A 20,405-nucleotide genomic window follows, 5' to 3' on the forward strand; every position below is an offset into this window, starting at 1 on the left:
GCATACACAGACATGGCTGTTATTGAACTAAGCTAACAGATTGGTGGCATGGGGGAAATTATGAATTGAAAACATTTTAGAGAAGTTGAAAGGAGGAGGATCAAAGCAGCAGAAGTTATAAGGCCATGAGAGCAAAGGAAGAGCAACAGTGGTTTGAGTATGTTGGCCTTCAATTTCAAAAGTGGGATAATCCTGTATGGTAAAGGGATTAACTTTGTATTGTGTAACACTGCTTTGTAAATGATTCCCTGTAAATGTGCATGTGAGCTCTCATAATTACTGATATAATGCTTGAATTAGAATTATGTGTATAATTATGAAAGCTCTTCCACACACATTGACAACACTGATGCTATCAGCATGCCCAAAGATCAGGTGAGTAGTCTTCAGTGTGCACCAATAATGTCTGAACTGCAAATGTCATGCAGTGTGACTAGTGACTGCTGGACTCCATTGCAGGTTTAGCAGGGACAGTGATGAAATAATGTACATTGTGGCTGTAGATACCAAGAAAACAGTTGATGAGTGGTGAATCATTGGAAAGTTTTTTGAGAAGGTCTTGAGGGTGGGAATGACATAACTTGGCTAACTCTACCTAAAAATTTTTTGTGGGGCCCTAAAGGGAAAGAAGTTAAAGGCCAGAAGTAGTGGAGAAATTAATAATGTATGATAGCAGAAAGTAACCCAACCAATTGAAATAGCCTTCCCACTTGGTAATCAAAATCATCCTTTTCCAACAATCATTGAGATCGATTCCAGCATAAGGACAACTGCAAGATACAATCCACACAAGCAGCATGCCTATGCATAATGCCTCTTTTCTGCTGGAATTGTGACCATTTTCAAACCTGCATGTAAAGTGACTAAAAAGAAAAATAATCCAAGAGTATATCACAGACTGAAATGTTTAATATTTAAGAATTTTTTGATCCTCCATCGCACAGAATAAATTCCATACTTAGCCATGAGTCATCAAATGATCTGTATGCAATATTCTATTTTTACTTAATGGATTTTTAAAAATTTAATAGAATAAATGGAAAAACGACAAACTACAGTCACTTTTTCATTGATAGAAGAGTGATTTAATGAGGTGCATTTTTCTAAGTTTAACATCTAATTGTCACCTATTTTTGAATGCAACAAAGAAAAATTGGGTACTATCTAATGGTATTCATTTAGCACCCTAATAATAATAATGCTCCCAGTTAAGAACTTTGGATGCTTTAAAGACTTAAGCTTCTTGAGTTGTACCTAAATGCATTAATGGAAAACATTTGACTACCCTTGTGTGGCTAGGAATTCAAGAGCTGTTGGTAGCATTAGACATATGATATACTAGCATTAGTGTATTGCATCCTGCCAGCAAAATACGTTCTTTTGACGACAAATTTCAGAGGCTGTGTAAAATGCACTATTGCAAGTATGTGGTGTGTTTAATGAGCAGAGTTTCTAGATGGGGGAATTTAGTAAATATTTTAAATATTGCCCTTTAAAAATATAGACAATGTAACAACAGAATCAAAATGTGCTAGGTGTAGACATTTGCATGAAATATTTTTGTGGATTCTAGCTTGACTGATGAAAATACTGTTTTAGCTTTTCCATTCTTTTATAACAATTTTAACTTCTGGTATCTAAGGCAAACCACAAAAAATAAGTAAAAACTTTAACACTTAATTTATACAGCATGGTAACAGGCCCTTCTGGCCCAACGAGTCCATGCCGTCCATTTTAAACCCATGTTAACCTATCTGTACATCTTTAGAATGTGGGAGGAAACCGGAGCACCTGGAGGAAACCTGCACAGACACAGGATATTATAGGATGTAGTAAGAGAAGGAACAGGAATTGCTTTCACACATTATATGGTAATGATGTGGTCTTTTCTAAATGGTGTGCACAACTTTAGCGTTGGTTTTAACATGATTAACAAGCAAAAGTATGTATGAAGTTTAACCATTTGGAACAAAAACTTGCATTATCATGTCAGCTTAATATCTGAGAGGACCATAGTCTTCAAAAATTGACTTTCAGAAAATTGACTTTTATCCCATTGTTCCGGAAAGGAATGAGGAAGATGGATGGTTAAGAAATGTTCTGCATATTGCCTCTTTGTCTTGCTGGCTCTATTTGTATTTAACTGCTGAGTTTTGGGATGCTTGGGAGGTAATGGAATTTTGAGTCCAAGACTGGATTCACTTGAGTTTAATTCAGTACCATTGTCAGCTGTGCCTAATGCCACCTGCACTCAGGAAAGTTGCTGCATATTTGAAGATGGGCATAGACGAGATCTAGATAAGGGATATGTTACTCAAATCAGAATCAGATTTATTATCACTGATATATGACGTGAAATTTGTTGTTTTGCAGCAGCAGTACAGTACAAAGACAAAAATTTATAAATTACCAAAATAAATAGTGCAAAAATAGAATAATGAGGTTGGGTTCATGGGCTTTTCAGAAATCTGATGGTGGAGGGGAAGAAGCTGTTCCTGAATTGTTGAGTTTGGGTCTTCAGGCTCCTGTACCTCTTCCCTGATGGTAGTAACACAAAGAGGGCATGTCCCGGGTGGTGATGGTCCTTAATGATAGATGCCACCTTCTTGAAGATGTCCTCGATGGTGGGGAGGTTGTGCCATCATAGGAATCGTAGAATTTTACCTTCCCACTTATGTGAATAGAATACCCATCAGTACTCCCCAGGATATGAAACAGGACTCAAAATTCAGCCATGTTACAGTACGTCAAAGTATACAATTTGTCATACCGTATGATAACTACAAAGAACACTTATGGCTTTGTGAAATCTAGAACAGAGGTGGGATAAATGAGCACTGGTTCATCTGTCACCAACATAATAATAATTAAACTTTTGCCCAGAAATGAAGTTGCCTTGATGCATACAAACTATCAGAATATTTGCAGCTTTTATGCAATCTCTGCTGCAGCTCACCTTGTATTTTAATTGTTTGGCTGTATGTAGCATTATGCTGCTGGCATATGCAGTTTCACACTTTTATAGACAAGAGCAATGAATTTCCAGTTGTTAAATTCCAGACTATTTATCAAAGTGTGGCTGGTGAAGTTATCCATTTCAACATCATCTGTGCCAAAGAGATCAGCCCATGGAGGAAGGCAGTCATGGCACATCACCAATTTATGATTCTATCTCAATACTATAACTTAAAGTTATTTCTACTGGGCTATCTCATGATTGCTGAATGTTGCTGGGAATATCTGTATGATTGCATTACAGTTGTCCATCACTTAGTTTCATACTTCAGGATGGCTGATAAAGATGTCTCTTTCCTTAGCTTCTAGTCTTTAATATAGTGGTTATACCATGAACCTCACTTCAGCTGACTATATAATTGCTATTTGCATGATTATAAAATGGTAAAGTATTAGTGGAAGTATAGCAAGTGTACATTTCTTGGTTTCTTTTGAAAATGGAGTTGCTGAAAAGTATCTGTAATTTTGCCTTTGCATATTTTTACTGAAATTTTGACAGAACTAAAAACTGCTTGGATTTGGTAAACCTAAATTGAATAGTCACTAAACCATTAAATTCTTGGTGGGTTACTCTCCTCTGGTAGCACACTAACTGATGTGTTTACTCTTGCTTACATAACACTAACCCATTTTATGTAAATGAGCCAAGGATAGCCCTCAGATAATAGTATAAGAAATTTGATGAGCTTATAAATCTGCAAATTACAGAGGAACTTAAACTTCTTGGTTCCTTTGGAAACAGAGTTTGTGGATGTCTTCATCCACCTGTCAGTCATAACACGGCTCCTTTGGAAACAACTATATGGTAAAGTGTGCCTCTTCATCCACATGTCAATCTCAATATGCATCCAGAAGTCACAAAAACATGGCAGATTAAATCACTTGTAGAACAAGTTTGGCCATTCTTACCCCAATATTTTTTAAAGGCAGATTATATTTGACAAAAGCAATAAATGTTAACATCATTCTGTTATCAGAATCAGGGTTTTAATGTGTGATTAAACCAATTTCTATAGCTAACTATGAATTGTTAATATTATGAAAAGTGAAGAATACAAGTACAATTAGAATTTGGATTTAAAAATTTACAATGAATTGTGTATCTTAAGATGATTTGTGAAGTAGTAGTATTTTTATGATGTGGGAATATTTTGTGTGAAGTTTACTTTCCTTGCTACCAAAGCTGCCAGGAGCAGTGCTGGATCATAGGAGAAAAATTAAAACCACTAATTCTGTCAAGGGGTTCAAGACATAAACTACCAATCTAAATTTTATTGTCTATGTCAAGCACAAGTGTTCATAGAAGAATGAGGAAGAAAAGGAAAAAAATTTGCAACTGCTTCCTTCCTGAGCATGCCTTAGCATAAGCATTTATTGACTACAAACAATTGTTTCCACAAATTTGTTGCAGCTTCAAGCATTTAGATCTAAACATGTGGCATGTCATAGAATTTGTTTTCACTCTCACTGCTGTCGAGATAGCCCTGATGTCGACAAGAGTTGCCTGTCAACAGAGTTGGAGCTGTTCCAACTGACATGTTCTAGTTGAACACCAGCGTAGAAAAGATACTGCTGGCAGATAGAGACAGAGGGTATAGTGCTGTAATCTTACAGCACTCAGCTGATGTGGATGTGACTTCCATTCTGGATTATATTCTTTGATAATTCTAGAATGTAAAACTATTCGAGAAGAAACACTATTCCCTTTCATAGGCAGTTATCAAAGGCAGTGCCCAGTTTATTTATATCTACTCTTTACCTTGGCAAAAAAACGTCATGTATATCTTGTTGCATCTCGTCTCTTTGAATAAAATAATACTTTATTTGACCAGTGTTGTTTCGTGGGAACATACAAAACTGGAGCAAGTGTAACCCGTGCAGATCCTTGATCCCGCTCTGCATGGTATCGCTCACTTAGTATTTTAAATAAATTATTTCAGCTATCTTGAAATATTTATTTTTCTGCATCTATTGTAAATCGTATATTTTGTGCTGGAGCTTCGATTTATAAATTTGGCTTTATTATTAGGAGTGTATTCTGTAGTTGTTGTGAAGCTGGTATTGCAGCAGGGATTGAAACAAAAAGATTATCTCTTAAATTTAAAAAAAAGTCCTGAGTCGTTCTGGTTTTTCTTTACTGAATATTTCCAAATGTTCTGACTTCCATTTCCTGGAATTATGATATTCATTTACCTCATTTAAGCCACTCAGTGAATATTGCATATGGAATGAAGGCACATGCACAGGAATTCAACATGTTTTGTTAAAAATGAATGCTTACTGTGGTGATTGAATTCCTTAATATTCTGGGATAACAACACCCGATGTGAGTAATTTTTATTTGTTTGCTGTGCTGTGTAGATTTAATGGTCAAATTATTAGTGAATTCAAACAAAGAGGTAAGCACCAACTTGTGGTAAATTTTCTTTCAGACTGGCTATTTGGAAAGAGTACTTAGCCTGTCAATGTGCACTGGGGAGTGCCTGTGTAAACATTCGTGTTTCTCCCTGTTCCTCATAACAGTTTCTTGTATTGCATTTCTTCTGACCTTGCTATCTGAAACCAATTACAGGAGATCCATTCGGGCTGCATCTGTTTTCATAAGAAGCCTGGGCTGCAGTGTTTTTCTCAGAGATGAATATCAACATCAAATATGCTTCTGAGTGCCTCATTATTTATGTTTGAGAGAGGGAGAGATTTCGTAGCCTTCAGCTGAGCTCTCGAGAATGTGTCGTACTGTGCTGTTTATACATTGAAGATATTAATGGGTGTAGATGTCATTTTTCATTTTAACGTCTGAAATGTGACATGCTGATAGGTTAAACAGCCATATTTTTCAGTTACAGTTATAAGCAGCATCTTACTTCCAGAACATTGTGTTTCTTTCTGTTTATAGTAATTAAAAAGATCATAATTTACATTCTATTCTTCTAATGTTTTACATTTGATGCTGCAAAAGTGGTAAGTAATAACTTTATTCAAAAATTGATGTGGCTTCTGAGCAATAGAAGTATCACAATTGGCAAAAAAAACATAATCGTACAGACTTAAACAAAGTTTTTTAAAAAATTTCATTGCTTAAATCACTTTAACTCAACAAATTCTGCCAATAGGATCTGCAAGCACATTTGTGTTTACACATATTTACATCATGAGTAACCTGACAGAAATGATTCTGGAATCAAGTTTCAAGTGCAATGTAGATGTATGCATGTAATGTCTTTTAAAAAAAATTATGCTTAAGTACTTAACGCAACACGTAACATACAAAATTTAAAAGGGTAATGAATTGGGCATGCAAATAGTCTTCAAGGCTCATGGTTGAAGTTAATTGTTAGAAATAGTCATTTTTGGAGAAACTTTTGCCTTACAAAAATATTTTTAGTAGCTACAAAAGTAAGCACCAAATATGGTGTGATTAAAGTGAATATTGCATTAGATAATATAATGCATACATGTATCAAGTGTTATACTACAGTGGCCTTTAAATATTGTTTTCTTGTATTTTCATTATGAATATATTTTTCCATTGCCTGGTGCATAATAGAATATTTTGTTTCAGGCAGATTTCTTTTTGAAGAGTAGCCCTAAGGTCCTGCCTCAAGTCTGTTTAAATGTTACATTGGCAGTTAAGACCATGATATACTTGCACATAATTGAAATGAAATAGATACCACATAACTAACACTGTATCAAAGTTACCTTGGGTAATTTCATCAGGCATCAGATTTACTAAATTAAAAATAAATGTGTGATTAAAAACTATTGTGTAGTGGGTAAAATTAATTCTGTTGGAATCATTTGAAAGAGATTGTGGATTAAATTTATAAATATATGGCATATTTGTATACAATTATACTTGGGGCACAAAGAGCACCATAAACTTTTTATGGTAACAGAATATTAAGAGAATAATTTTGAAAAGTAGGAAGAATCTTTGTTGTTACCTGCTTCTTGGCACAAATTACAATTCTATGTCCCTCCTTGTTTGTTCTGACCATTCTCTGATGTCATCAGTTTATTCAGAATTTCAGCTTCTGCCTTAAAGTTGAATCCCTTTTGTTCATTACTCTGGTTTACTTGATAAGCAAACACATTAGCAGGTGTCTTCGGCCTAAATATTGGATTTCTCTTATTTCACTAAGCACAGATTTATTGACCCACATCACAAATTCTAGATTGTATTTCTTTTCTAGGACTTCTTACTAACATATTTTAAATTTTATTCGATAGAATTTTTGTTATGTTTTGTGAAGATTGCCAAATACTAAAATAAAACATACCACTGAAACTAAATAAAATAAAATTCTCTTTAGTTTTCAAACATATTCTGTATATCTATTAGACGAAAATTAACATGCTTCAAATATTCAAAAAGAAATTTGTTCGTATCTGTAATGAGACAAGGCAGGTTAATATTTTGGATATAGCCTCTTGATAAGTCCTAATTTATAGTTTTAATTTTTTCCAAGTAAAGCTTTCAATAGGATTACCATATAATGGCACTTCTAAATCTTTTTTTTCCAAAGGCTGTTAAGAGCTTTTGTAGAACTAAAAATTGGTGTGTTCTGAAAAAAATAAACAAAATGTTATAATGTGAAGCAGTCGTGGCAGTTCAGCTTATTACATAAAATGTATTTGCTATTAATCATGTCTTGTTATGCAATATACAGAAAAAACCACACACAGTATCTGATGTATTGGATGTCTCAAAGTGTAGTACCTTCTAATTTCTCATGTTTTTGCCACTGAAGAAATACTACTGACAAAAACTTTAGAGTTAAATAATCAAACAAAATATTTTAAATGTTGTTAAACATGTCATGCATGTAGTTGAAGTTGAACTTTACAAAGTTTCAGACTTTTAGGGAAAAAAGGAAACCATAGTGATATAACAATGTTGTGCAAAAGTCTCCAAATGTTAAGAATATGCCTGGCAAATTGTTACCAGAGCTTTCTATGGCTAGACAAATCAATGTTGTTAGGAGATGGTGCTGCTGCACTCAGTTTGTTTACTTTGGTTTTGTGCGTCTGCCTGCCTTCTCAAAAAACTTGCTTGGAGCCAGACTGTAGCAGCCCTCTCTGTCTTTTCATAATTGATCAGGGGATGACTGGCTTCCCTGAGGGTTAAGACGTGGCAACTTTTTTCTGTTTGCTCAGCATCTCAATGCAGTAGTTCAAACATTGTTCACACCAGCTGGCAGTGTAATGCCATATGCACATCCTGTCAAAGCAACTGTTGTCATGGATACTAGAAAGTACTAGAAAACCAACCCCTTGATTCTAATCAAAAATGTACTTTACCCCATCAGAGGTGAATCGGATGTTTTTTGAAAGCAGATTGATCAAGTGAATCTTTACTCTGTGCACCTAAATTTTTTATCACACATCATGTGCTAACGATTTTGTTTTTGATGACTCCATGGATCTCTGCCTACCAAGACATTTTCCTGGAGTCTGTTTCAAGGAATTTTTGATGGGTAGTACCTGTTCTTTGCTTATATTGCCAATAGGTTGATTCTTGTGCAGAAATCAACTTCATACTGTTTTGGGCTTTCACATTTGTTTTTTCAACGGAACATTATCTCATGGCAACTCAGTAATTTAATATTTTGTGTGCTGGTACTTTTTTGGGTTGGTGCCTAGTTATTTTTATTACATAAATTTAATATGACCAAAATCTTTACACGAAGTATCATTCCTGGTGATACTTTTCTATTAATTTGTAAAATCTGACTGGAAAATTAAACAGTAAGTAAAATGATCACTAGTGTTCTAAGGTAATGTTTTTTTAAAATCACAGGTGGTGCAAGGGGTACAAAATTACATTTCACCTAAAACATATATTTAATCATTAGTGACAAGCACCAGTAAAATAATCAACTGTGCTTTAATTTGTTACCATGTCCCTTCTTTTTCATCATTAAAATGAAGACTCTAGTTTTCATATTGTAAGCATTTTCCCTGCCTGCAATCTACAGTACAGAATCCCCGTTAATCCACTTCCAAGATATCTGATGTTGATTTGTCAATTTTAATTACAGCTTCCAGTAACATTTGAAGTCTTGCGCTTCTGCACCAAAATGATATTATGAATATGCAAATCTATGGTAATAAGAGGGGGAGGGGGTCATTTCTGTTGAACACACACACAGTGGATGAATCCCTAGTGGAAACAAGTCTATTGATGCAGTTTACATCAGTTTGTAATGTACTATAAGATTTGCTCTTCCGGTAGCGTTCTGCAGAAACTCTTAACTGCATATGTTACAGTTTCATGGTCAGCTATGAGATTAAAACAAAACTTGTGAATCTGGTTACATGAAATATTTGCATGTGTTATAAAAGCAAAGAAAAAGTAACCAATGTATTACAAACTGATGATTGTATAAAGGGAAAATAAACATTGAAGAACAAAGTACTGTGCTTTGAGAAAAAGGTGGCCTATAACACAAAAGCATTTCATTTTATGTGCATCCTGAATTACCATGACTTTGGTAATAGAATTGAGATCACAGCTTAAGGAAACAAACTTTATGAATAATAATGTTTTTTTGGCTTGCAGGCACTACAAGCAGCAAGACAGCTTCTTCTTCAGCAGCAAACCAGTGGTCTGAAATCTCCAAAGGGAAACGACAAACAGCGAACATTGCAGGTCAGCAGGCTATTACTGATCTTTTGTAGCAACAATAATTGAAAATCTTCAGAAACTTGAGCTCATTTTTTTTAGAAAAGTGATTATATTCTAGTCCATAGACAAAAATGGTAGACTAAGGTTCAGATAATTGGCCGTCTATGATTTTTTGAAAGACGTTATAGTTTTAGCATGATTTTTAAAACTCCATTTGATTAAGTTACCTGCAATCATTACTTAAAGTGGGGGTGGGGGGGTGTTGAGATAAAGAAGCTGGTTGCTAAGTGATTTGATTTGTGCACAGCATAAATGAGGTAAGATATAGAACAGAATTTTTGATAATAAGTATTTATAGATTGAATGACAGAAAATACCTTCAGTACAAAAGATATTTAACATGAGTATTTATTGTGATAGGTGAGAAATAAAATCAACTTCCACCATTCACCAAACATTCATTCTTTGGCTGATATATATCACCTGCTATTTGAGTTTTGACCTCTCTGAAAGGGGGAGGGGGGGATTGACAATCTTTGCTTATTCATCACTGCAGATTTCTATGAGTCTCTTCGGTTGTTGAAATAAAATTAGCTTAGAGATCAAATGGAGGAAGTCTGGGTGAATTACACTCACGGTACCCTCACCAGGAAGCTATTCCTGCAGGTCTTTTAAAAGCATGTTTATAGTGAGTGACATTCTGTGTAGAAACAATTTCTATGGTTGTTCTTTCAGAGAGGAAATCATAAGGTATGTGGCTTCTGATTGTGCAGTTACACAAAGTTTTACAGGGAGGAGGTAGCTTTGCATATTGCAGTTCTTGGTGCATGTTCAAGTTAAATCATTTTTCCTGTTTACTTGGAAACACAGGAACTTTGTTGACCCTGCAAAACACCAATCAAAACATTGTTTTGTGTTGTTTTGCATAAAGACAAGAGTAGAAGAAATACTCGCTGTCTTACCAAAATGTGGCCCATTCCACTTATTATGACAATTTCCTCAACTTGTTCCGTTTTAAATTATATCAGCAATTAGCATATTTTCAACCTTATTTTTAGGCTTAAATTGCAGTGTGAGAATGTGCGCTCCTCTCAGCTAATTAGTGCTATCAAGGAACAGTAGGTTAGCTCATTAGTACCATGTGCATTTAATTAGTGAAGAGAAAATTGGAGTTAACTCATAGTTAATATTTTCACAGAGAGCTACAATGCCAACACCTTCATTTGGAGTCACACCCCTGCATAACTAATTACGGTCTAGTGACTTATAGGATGCGTATTTAGTGAGATCACCAAACAGTTGACAGAATTGTTTAGAGAAATGTGTGGGATCTTTTCTGCAGTGAAATTGATGGATGAAATAGGTAATTTGTTTGATCACTGTACTTAAACCAGAATTAAAATTGCTGGTTAAAGATTAAACAAAACTATAACTTAAAAAAACATTATAATTGCAATTTTCATAGTATTTTACGCAGAAGAATTGATTTTTGGATCCTACCGAATAAATGTTGGATGGAACATTTGAGCAAGTAGACAATGAATTTGACTTGCTTCAGAGGACTTCTAATTGCAAGTAAGGCAGCATTCAAGATATTCAGTCAGTTTATGCAATGAATACTGAGACTTGCAGACCAGATAGTTCCCATTCTGACGAGTCGGGGGCAAGCATGTTCATAACATTTGGCCCTCAGGAGAGTGAGTTTTGACCATGAGTATCTATCTACAAAAACAACTTCCCTTTATATATTGCCTTTAACAGTAAAATGTCCAAGGACACTTCATATGAATGTTATCAAACAAAATTTGTTACAAGACACATAAGGAGATAGCAGAGTGCTCAGTCAAAGAGATCGATGTTATGGAGCATATTAACGGAGAAAATAAACCTGGAAAAATAAGGAGGCTTGCAAAAGTTCAAATCCAGAGTCTCACTATGAAGACATTGTTGGCAAGAGTGAAGCAAGTGAAATTGAGGAGTCTGCTGGTGAAGCACAGGTTTCAAGGGCTGTGCTTTTACTCAGCTGCAGGCCGCTCCAGGAGGATGCTGACTGAAGATCTGCCCCAATATTTTTGGTCTTACCTGAAATTTTTGGAGGCAATTTCAACTCATCCAATGCTGGATGTTTGACAGGCAGTCTGAGAGTTTAGAGGAAGAGAAATGGACAGTGGTAGTGTCAGGATAGAGTTGGGTTTCAAGGGTCCATGTGGGAAGTGGCATTATGTTTTTGGATGACATAGTGATCCCTAGTGGAAATGTATGTATGTAACAATAGAATTGAATTGCCCTGAGCTGCTTCCATAATTGAATATCTTGTTAGTAATCAGTCTTCAAAATACATATGAATAATTGCTCTTGAAAGTAGTAATTATGTGCTCATGTGTTTTAGAATACACTTTATGAGTAAATCCTGTAAATAACAATATATATCCTCGCCATGAAATTAGTTAAGCTTTTGGTGTCTTAGATACAAACTGCAAACTCTGCTGATTTCCATTAAGCCTTGGACATATCCTGTACCTCCATAAGATCTCACTTCATTCAGAGAACACTAGAGGTTCCCGTTAGGTCTCATTTTAAGTTTATAATCGTGACCAACTTATAAATAGCCAAATAGTTTAACAATATCTTTATAGATGTAATAAAAAGCAGAGTATTTAATTGTTCAACTGGACAAAATAATATTTAAAGCTACCGCTACTCTAAAATTTGTTAACTTTTTGGAGGTAACTTTCAAATATGTATAGCTTTTTCTCTCTTTAAATACCATACCACTTGTGAGTTTAAATAAACTAACCTGTTTCTTAAGTATGTCAGATTTTCTTTAGCAAGGCTTTTGCAAAAAAAATGCTCAAATTGGTTTTCTTATTTATAGATTTTCAAATCAACACCTCTGATTCAGACAGAAACAATCTTTATTTCCCAAGAATATGTTACCAGGACTTTAAATTTAAGAAGGAATTGTTGCTCATCTACGAGAAGAATCAATCCAGAGCACTGTACAAGATTGAATTACTCCTCTCTCTGGCCTGTAACGGGCTAACATTCAATATTATAGTTAACTATCTTTGTTCCTTATACTGATTTATTTTAGTTTTGTTCATACTTTTTGCTTTAGTTTCCTTCATGACCACGTGTGTGGGCATTTTGATTCTATACGAAGCAAGTTGGCAGGAATCAAAAGATTAGTTTCCCCTACAAGATAAATTAGAAGGACATCAGGGTACTGCCTGAACACTTTTATATAAAAAAAATGTATTTCTCATATTGAAAGGGGCTTCATTTCTATGTTGCTTCTGAGTTCATAAAGTAGGCTCCAAAGGTAAATTATTCAACTTACTTGCTTTCAGCCTACTGTTGAGCAACTGTTGAGAGCCTTTTTCCATCATTATGCATTTAGAGAATTAAGTCATGTATCAAGATGTCCCAAGTAATATCTCAGTTTTAAAGTAACTGCCCAGAACTTAAATACAGATGTGGAAAGCTGTGGCTTTCTATGTAACAAACCACAAGAATGATGTCAATCCTTATAATTTATTATTGTTACAGGAATATTGAATATATATGTTTTAAACTTGCAAGAATCTGAATTTTCCTTGAGGGAGAAAAACAGTGGAAGTGCCCATTTTTCACATTTGCAGAAATGGGTTGGATTTTAAATTCTCAGTGCCCTGCAAGCACAGAGATTCCATGGTACACAGAGAATCCTGAAGTAAGGGCAGAGCATCTCCTGGTGGCATTTCAACACAATCAGTACATTACTACACATTTTCTATATTTTCTGACCAATTAGTAGGTTGGCATGATGAATATCTAGCTGAGTCTGTTTCAATTCCGGTAGTTAAAGTAGGATGATCCTAAGTCCCTATTTTCCAAGGACTGTTATCCAGTGAGGTATAGTGTCCTGAGCCAAACAACAATCCCTCCAGATGAGTATCCAGCACACAAAGTATGTTCCTTACAGTTGAGCAAATCTGCCAGCAACCTGTTAGTGGAGGACCGACTGTTGGCATGAAGAGTGTGAAACTGTTGGACTAGGCACAGTGGCATGGTACACTACCTCCCTTCCAAACCCCTACTACTCAGAAGTATGTATGCACACCTAATAGTGGGCTCCATAAACACTTATTAATGTGCCTTAATCTGCAAATTAAGGCACATTACATCCCTCTTGCCAGCTGATTTTACTCAGGATATCAAAGAATGAAGAGGCAGTGGATCAAAGAGAAATAAGGACAGGATAACTGAGAGAAAGAGTATAGGGTATCAGAAAGGGAAGATTCAAACTGGGACGATTGGGGGATTTAGTATGAGAGGGGACCGAAGGTCAGAATAAGGCAGACAGAATCAAAGTGTGAAGGATGTGATCAGAGTGAGAGGGGACAGAAGGATGGAATGAGGAGGGACAGAGATCAAAGTAAGGGAGATAAGGAATCAGAGGATGGAGAATGAAATCAGAGTGGGGAGGAAGGGGAGAATCAAGTTCAGTGGGTGGATTCAGTGTCGGGTGGGTGGGTCAGAAGATTGGAGTGAAGGGGGGCCAGGATCATCATGGGAAGGACAGAGCATCAGAGTGATGAGGAATGGAATCAGTGTTGGGAGGACCCAGAATCAGAATGACACGGGATGGGATCAGTATGGCGTGGAGGATCAGCGTAGTGGGGGATGGGATCGGTATAGGGAGCTTGGGATTGGAGGGAGATTATAGAAATTGGAGGGGAAAGAAAATAGGGAATCCGGAGAACGAGTGGATGATATGGGATGGAGGAGATGATAATCATAGGAACAAGTGAGGATGAGATCAGTGTGGGTTGAGGACCAGGTATCGAAGAGGGATAAGAGTTTGGGCTGAGGAACTGACAGTGGAAGAGAAACAAATGAAGAACAGGGGATCAGTGGTGGGGGTTGGGACTGGGGTGAGGATGGGACAGACAGTTCATCTGAGGAGAGGACATCAAAAGGAGAAGAGGACAAGGTGTTAACGGAAGAGGACAGTGGGTCATGAGGATTGCAGTGTAACCTGGAGGGGAAAGGACAAGGATTGGATAGGGAATAGGGAGATGAAAGGACAGGAGATGCTTCACAAGGAGGTGAGCAGTGTAGCTGAGGATTGAGGAGGATAATGTTAGGAAATGGAGGCAACAACGGAGGAACAGAGATCAGATGGAGAAACAGTCAGGAGATTGGAATGTGGGGGAGGACGAGAGGAGAGGAGGCTGGAATTAGTGTGGTTTGTGTCAACTGTATTGAAGGATCAAATAGCCAGGAGCCCTGATGGTGAAGAAAGCAAGAATTTGGAGTGGGAACATCATAGAAAAGGGGTGGACTTGAGGATGGTAGGAAGAAATCTGAGGCAGGAGAGGACCGGTTTTTTAGGAAGAAGATGGGACCATGCCTCTATCGTTACCATTTTTGGTTGTTGACTAGTAAGTTGGCATTCCACATGTTAAATGTTAAAACCTGAATTAATATTGAGCAATAGTAGGCTATGAAAGAAATGCATGGGATTTGAATGAGAGTGGGACTGCATAGTATTGGGGAGTGGGTGGAGGGAGGGGGCAGGAGGTAGAAACTGGAGTTTGCAGATGGTTGTCAGATGAATCGATTGGTGCAATCCTCGTGAATCTCTCACAGAACATCTTGGGGAGCAAGATGCTTACTGCTGGTACATTGGCTATGTTTCATCCTGCTTCCTCCACTTCCACCTCCTCTATTCTAAATCAGAAACATTTCAAGAGGTTCTGTGCTACATTGTGGGTCAATAGACATCTGAAAGTAAACAATCAAAGTGGAAATCCTTCATTATTCTAAATTATTTCATAATGTTTTATTTTCATTCTTGCTATGTAAGAAAGGTTGGACAGAAGGCTATCTCACCTTGACTTATCCAAAATGCATCTGCTGTGGTATGCTGTACAGCACTCTCACCTCTAACTCAGAAGGTTTAAGTTTTGCTCCGGAGGGGCTTGGAGACAGGTATCTAGCCTGACACTTCATACTGACTGAGAGTTGCAAAATTGAAGATGCTTTTTGAAACCCATGCCATCTGCGTTCTTATGCAGACATGAATAATCCCATTGCATTGTTCTGAAGAACAGGGGAATTGTTGCAAATTTTGTCCACCTTCCCCTGATATCCTCATCCACCCAATCCATTCTCCTTACCATTTTTCTCCTTCCATTTGCTAATATCACCTCATTCAATCATACAACTAACAACTCCAAAACAGGTCGCCCTAGAGATTCTTCCACCTGTGTAAAAACACACTAAAATAACACACCTTAGGATTCCTTGAGGGAGTGATTTTATTACGGACATGGTGTATGGATATATTGTGTGTAGGTACCACAAATCCTGAGCCTTCTATATGATTTTACACAGAGCAGCAGATTGCCTGAAAAGTGTGACCACTCACCTTGGTGGGACTTCACAAAGCAGTGGCAGGCACCAAATGTCTGTCTTTGATCTCCAGTGGTACAGCACATCAGAGGTGGGTACCAGGGGCAAAGATCACAGCAACTGGATCCATCCCAAGAAGGAAGGTAACCTTAGATGAGAGTTGGAGGACATTAGGACCATCTGTTTCAATTCAAATACTTGCTTTACTGGTGGAATTCCCAGCAGTGGCTCAACGGGTGCAAGCTCTTTAATACACTGCAACAGGCCTTTATTTTCTGTGAAAACCTTCTGCATTCAAGGCCAACACTGTTTCTGAATCATCTATAGGCTGTCCCCAGGTTACAAACACCTGACTTAAGGACACCCATATGTAAGAATGAACTCCCATAACATTATTAGACTCAAAAGTCCAATGTACGTACATACCTTTGTCCCTACAAATGGCAGAACTAGTTTCCTCTTTCTCTCCACTTTTATTAATTATTCTTTTTTTTCGGTCCAATGTACTTTAGATGCCATTCAATTCAATGCTGTGGAATTATGGTTGCCATAACGAGTGTTTTTTGTGTATTTTCTGAATTATGGAAAAAATTGACTTATGGAAGTCAGTAAAAATGGAACCTGTTTGTTACCCAGGGAAGGCCTGCACTTGCATTACAGTATTGCAGCAATGATGTCACTTGTACACAGATTGACATCACTTCTGGGTGTCCAATGACCTTGGTGTATGGGCACATCATATGGATTGAGAACTAAAAAGCAGCTTACCATTGCATGTTCTACCACAAATGCTCTTCACTGCCATGATTATCATGTAGTATGCAAAAAAGTTCCTTCCCATTTGCTGGTTTTCATTGAATTGCTGCTGATGATATTATGTTCTTTGCAAATTGGCCCTTGTTTTTCTTATGTCATAACAGTTTGCTTCATTGGCCAGAAGCATTTTGTAGGAATGTGAAAGGTGCTGCTAAAATGCATGTCTCCCAGAGTAACACAGCAAAAACAGAAGTCATGATGATCCAAAGGATCAGAATTTCAATAGCCACACCTGACATACAAATCTCCAATTTTGTCAAAGTAGCTTTGTCACACATGTGCCATTAATAAAATTTCTCATTGAAGCATGTAAGAAAGTAGTTGTCAGGTGTCAGTAAGGGAGTATCTAGAGATGCTAGTTGCATATTTCCCTGTTCATATTTCCTCCCTCTCAGTGTCTTTGTGTTCTTGGCCTGCTTTGTCTGGTCATTTCCTGGAAGTCTAGAAACATGTGCGCACATTGTTAAATTCCTAAAGCCATGTTAGTATCACTTTAATTGAGTAGTTTACATATTCAAATCAGTGTAAACCAGCACTCCCAAGAAGAGTGCTCGCATATGCATAATGTGCTGTTGTTGAGTGCAGAAGTCACTGGGTTGGAGCCAACTTTCCAACTCTCTGCCAATTTTACCAGCTTTCACCCTCATTTTAATACTCAGCTTTTTATCACAGGTGACCATATTTTGAAATGTGTTATTCCTTAGAATGCCATTCTGTTTGGAGAAATTATAACTCTGAGATGTGCTATTCCTTAGTATGCCATGCTGTCTGGAAAAATTATAGCTTAGCAATCAATTATGGCCCAACTGGTATAATGATCTTGTATGGTTCTGAAGCATGCAATGAGTCACTTAGCCAGAAGAAGTGTTCAACAATTTATTTCCAGCTGAAGTGTTTGCAATTTAAGAAACTTTGGGAGGAACATATAGTCCTTGAAACCTCCTTCTCTCTTAAGATGATGAGTGAACTTCCACCTGCATTACATCTTTGTGCACAACTGGCATATGCCATAATTTCCTTAGTGTTCAAACATCTCTGGCTATCAGCCTTGAATATGTTCAGTAAGTGAGCATCCAGGGAAGAAAAGATTCTACAAAATGTGAAGCAATTTGTTGACCAGACTCTGAACTTTCTTGTGCATGCTGCAAGGCCATTCCTGGTGGAGAGGAAAATGACCTGGTGTTGAAGAGGAGACAACAGTATTGTGGTGACTCACAGAATCAATCAATAAGGTGCCAACAACTTGGGAGGAAATTGTGAGAGCTTTGGAAAAGTTACACAACTTTTAAAAGTAGAATGATAAGGCATGAATATTGCTGCAGATTATCTGGAGATATATATATCTCTGAAGAAAACTAGTAGTTAGCAGTGGATGCAAAAATTACTACTGACACATGGAAATGTTAGCAAGAATGTAATAAGTAAGGGAGTAGAAGTGAAAATTGCAGGGTTATCCAAATTACATTATACATGTCATGATGGAAGAAAGAGATGGAGAATTTGCTGCATAGTCAACTTTTCTTAGATAATATTAATTCACTATATAGTGCAATCTTTTTGGAACAAGGAGTATGCCCTTGAAGGATAAAAAGGCATCAGCACTGCTGACCTTCACTTTGCGAGGTGTCTTGCCTTTTGGACTAAGTGGTGCACCTTACTCGATTCCAACATTATTCTGCTGGAGACCAGCCCGGGATTTGATCTTTGTGTTGCCCATGTCAGGAAAATTATACAGGAAAATGGGAGTTCAGTCCTGACAATGTGTGGACCGGCCAATTTCCTATTTAAGTACAGTGTATCCCAAGACAGCTGGCAATCTCTCTCTCTCTGTCTCTCTCTCTCTCTGTCTGTCTGTCTGTCTCTCTCTCTGTCTCTCTCTCTCTCTAACTCTCTTCCCCCCCCTTTCTCAGCCTTCTCTCCCTTTCTCTTTTCTCTCTTTTGTTCTCTCCCTCTGCCCCTCCCACACACCTCTCCCTTCCCCATCCCTCTCTCCAAGTCTTATTCCCCATCCCATCTTTCTCCTGTCCCTGTTCATTTTTACTCTCCATCCACCTCACTCTCCTCCCCTCTTCTTTCCACCTCTCACTCCCCCCCCACTTTCTGCTTTCCCTCTTCCTCACCCTAACTTCCCAACCACCCCTCAGCCCATCTCCCTTTCCCTCCCCTCCCCCCACTCCCTCTCCACCTGCAGTAAGACCCAGTGATTAAATGTAAGTGTTTGACAGTCTGTTTGGTCTCGCCATTAAGCTTGTCAGCTGTCAGTGACAGACATTGAACTGCTAACTACTGATGTGAGGTTGTTGTGGGCAGGGGCTGTGGTGAGCAAGACTAGTTGTCAAGGGCAATGCTTGTTATTGTGGCTGTGGCTTAAACCTCATTGTGTGAGGTTGCCCTAGAGGTTCCTGATCCTTGCTGGGAGAATTGCTGTGAGCCTACAACATAAATTTCTAGTTTCTTTTTGCAAGTAGCTGGGAATGGGCAGTTATCTCCACTGACTGTAAAATCCTGGCCATTTGCTCTTTCCAGGCCCAGGAGTCATCCTTTGACCTGGAAAAACCATAAAGGAGATAAGGCATCCCATACCAACCCTGAATGAGAGAGCCAATTCCTATCAGAGTAAAGGTGATTGCTATTCAGTCCTGAACCTTTGTCCCTATTGCCTCACACTCTTACCTTCCATAAGAGGTTTTGTTGGTCTGAGCCAAGCTGACTGACCGACAGCAGCTCTTTAAGGAACAGTTGGCTGTTGCAACCTTGACAAGTCTAAGATGCGGAAGTCTAAGATGAACTGCCAGCACACTTGACTTCCAGCTCCACCAATGGATTCACCATTGTGCTGATGTACTGAGGGGAGACTCTGGATATTTTATTGCCAGGGATGACTAGAGAATGGATGGTGACTCAAACTGAATGGGGTTGCTGACCTTGAGGGAGAGGTGTAGGTAAGTGCATGAATTACTTCATTTATTTTTCTGGATTTAGTTGTTTGTTAGTATTTTCAAGTGTTTTTCATTGAACTTGAAAATTTCTCTGACTGTCAAATGTTTAATAATAGTTCAAATCCTTTCAGGGAATCCTTAGGAAGGGGCTTCATCAATATGACACGAGGTCTACTGGGTGCTCAAAGCCGGCTCCACCTCGTGGGGTGCCTCTCGAATACGAGAGGGTCAGCTCATTTGGCCTTCTGCATCAGATGGGTCGGTCTGGGTGGGTGCGCAGCAAGTCCAGCACAATTTGGTTCATGCTCTGCTGTGCATATCACTCAACTCCATTCACTTGTCATTACTTCAGAATCTGGCCTATAAAATGATGAAATCACTTTTCAATTTGACTCTGTTTCTACAGGTTGTATCTTAAGTTCAGCATTAATAATCTGAACAAAAGATGCAAAAGTCAAATTTTAGCTCCACCTTTTCACATGTTCATTAATTTGGAAATGAAAACAGAAGTCATTGCAGAAGTGAATATGGAAGACTAAATTAGTAATGCTTTCTTCTAAGATTATACTCATTTTTTAACTGTTTGTTTTGTGAAGACTGGCAGA

At 37.6% G+C, this 20,405-nt stretch overlaps 1 protein-coding gene across 1 annotated transcript in view; it reads left to right on the forward strand.

The window, feature by feature from the left end:
• LOC127578284 (forkhead box protein P2-like) overlaps positions 1 to 20,405 on the forward strand; it is a 309,971-nt gene that overhangs the window by 172,349 nt on the left and 117,217 nt on the right. The window contains 1 exon segment of the mRNA XM_052030109.1: positions 9,581 to 9,670. Within this exon segment, the coding sequence (XP_051886069.1) occupies positions 9,581 to 9,670 (90 nt within the window).

Source organism: Pristis pectinata, chromosome 15 (assembly GCF_009764475.1).
Source record: "Pristis pectinata isolate sPriPec2 chromosome 15, sPriPec2.1.pri, whole genome shotgun sequence".
Taxonomy (NCBI): Eukaryota; Metazoa; Chordata; class Chondrichthyes; order Rhinopristiformes; family Pristidae; genus Pristis; species Pristis pectinata.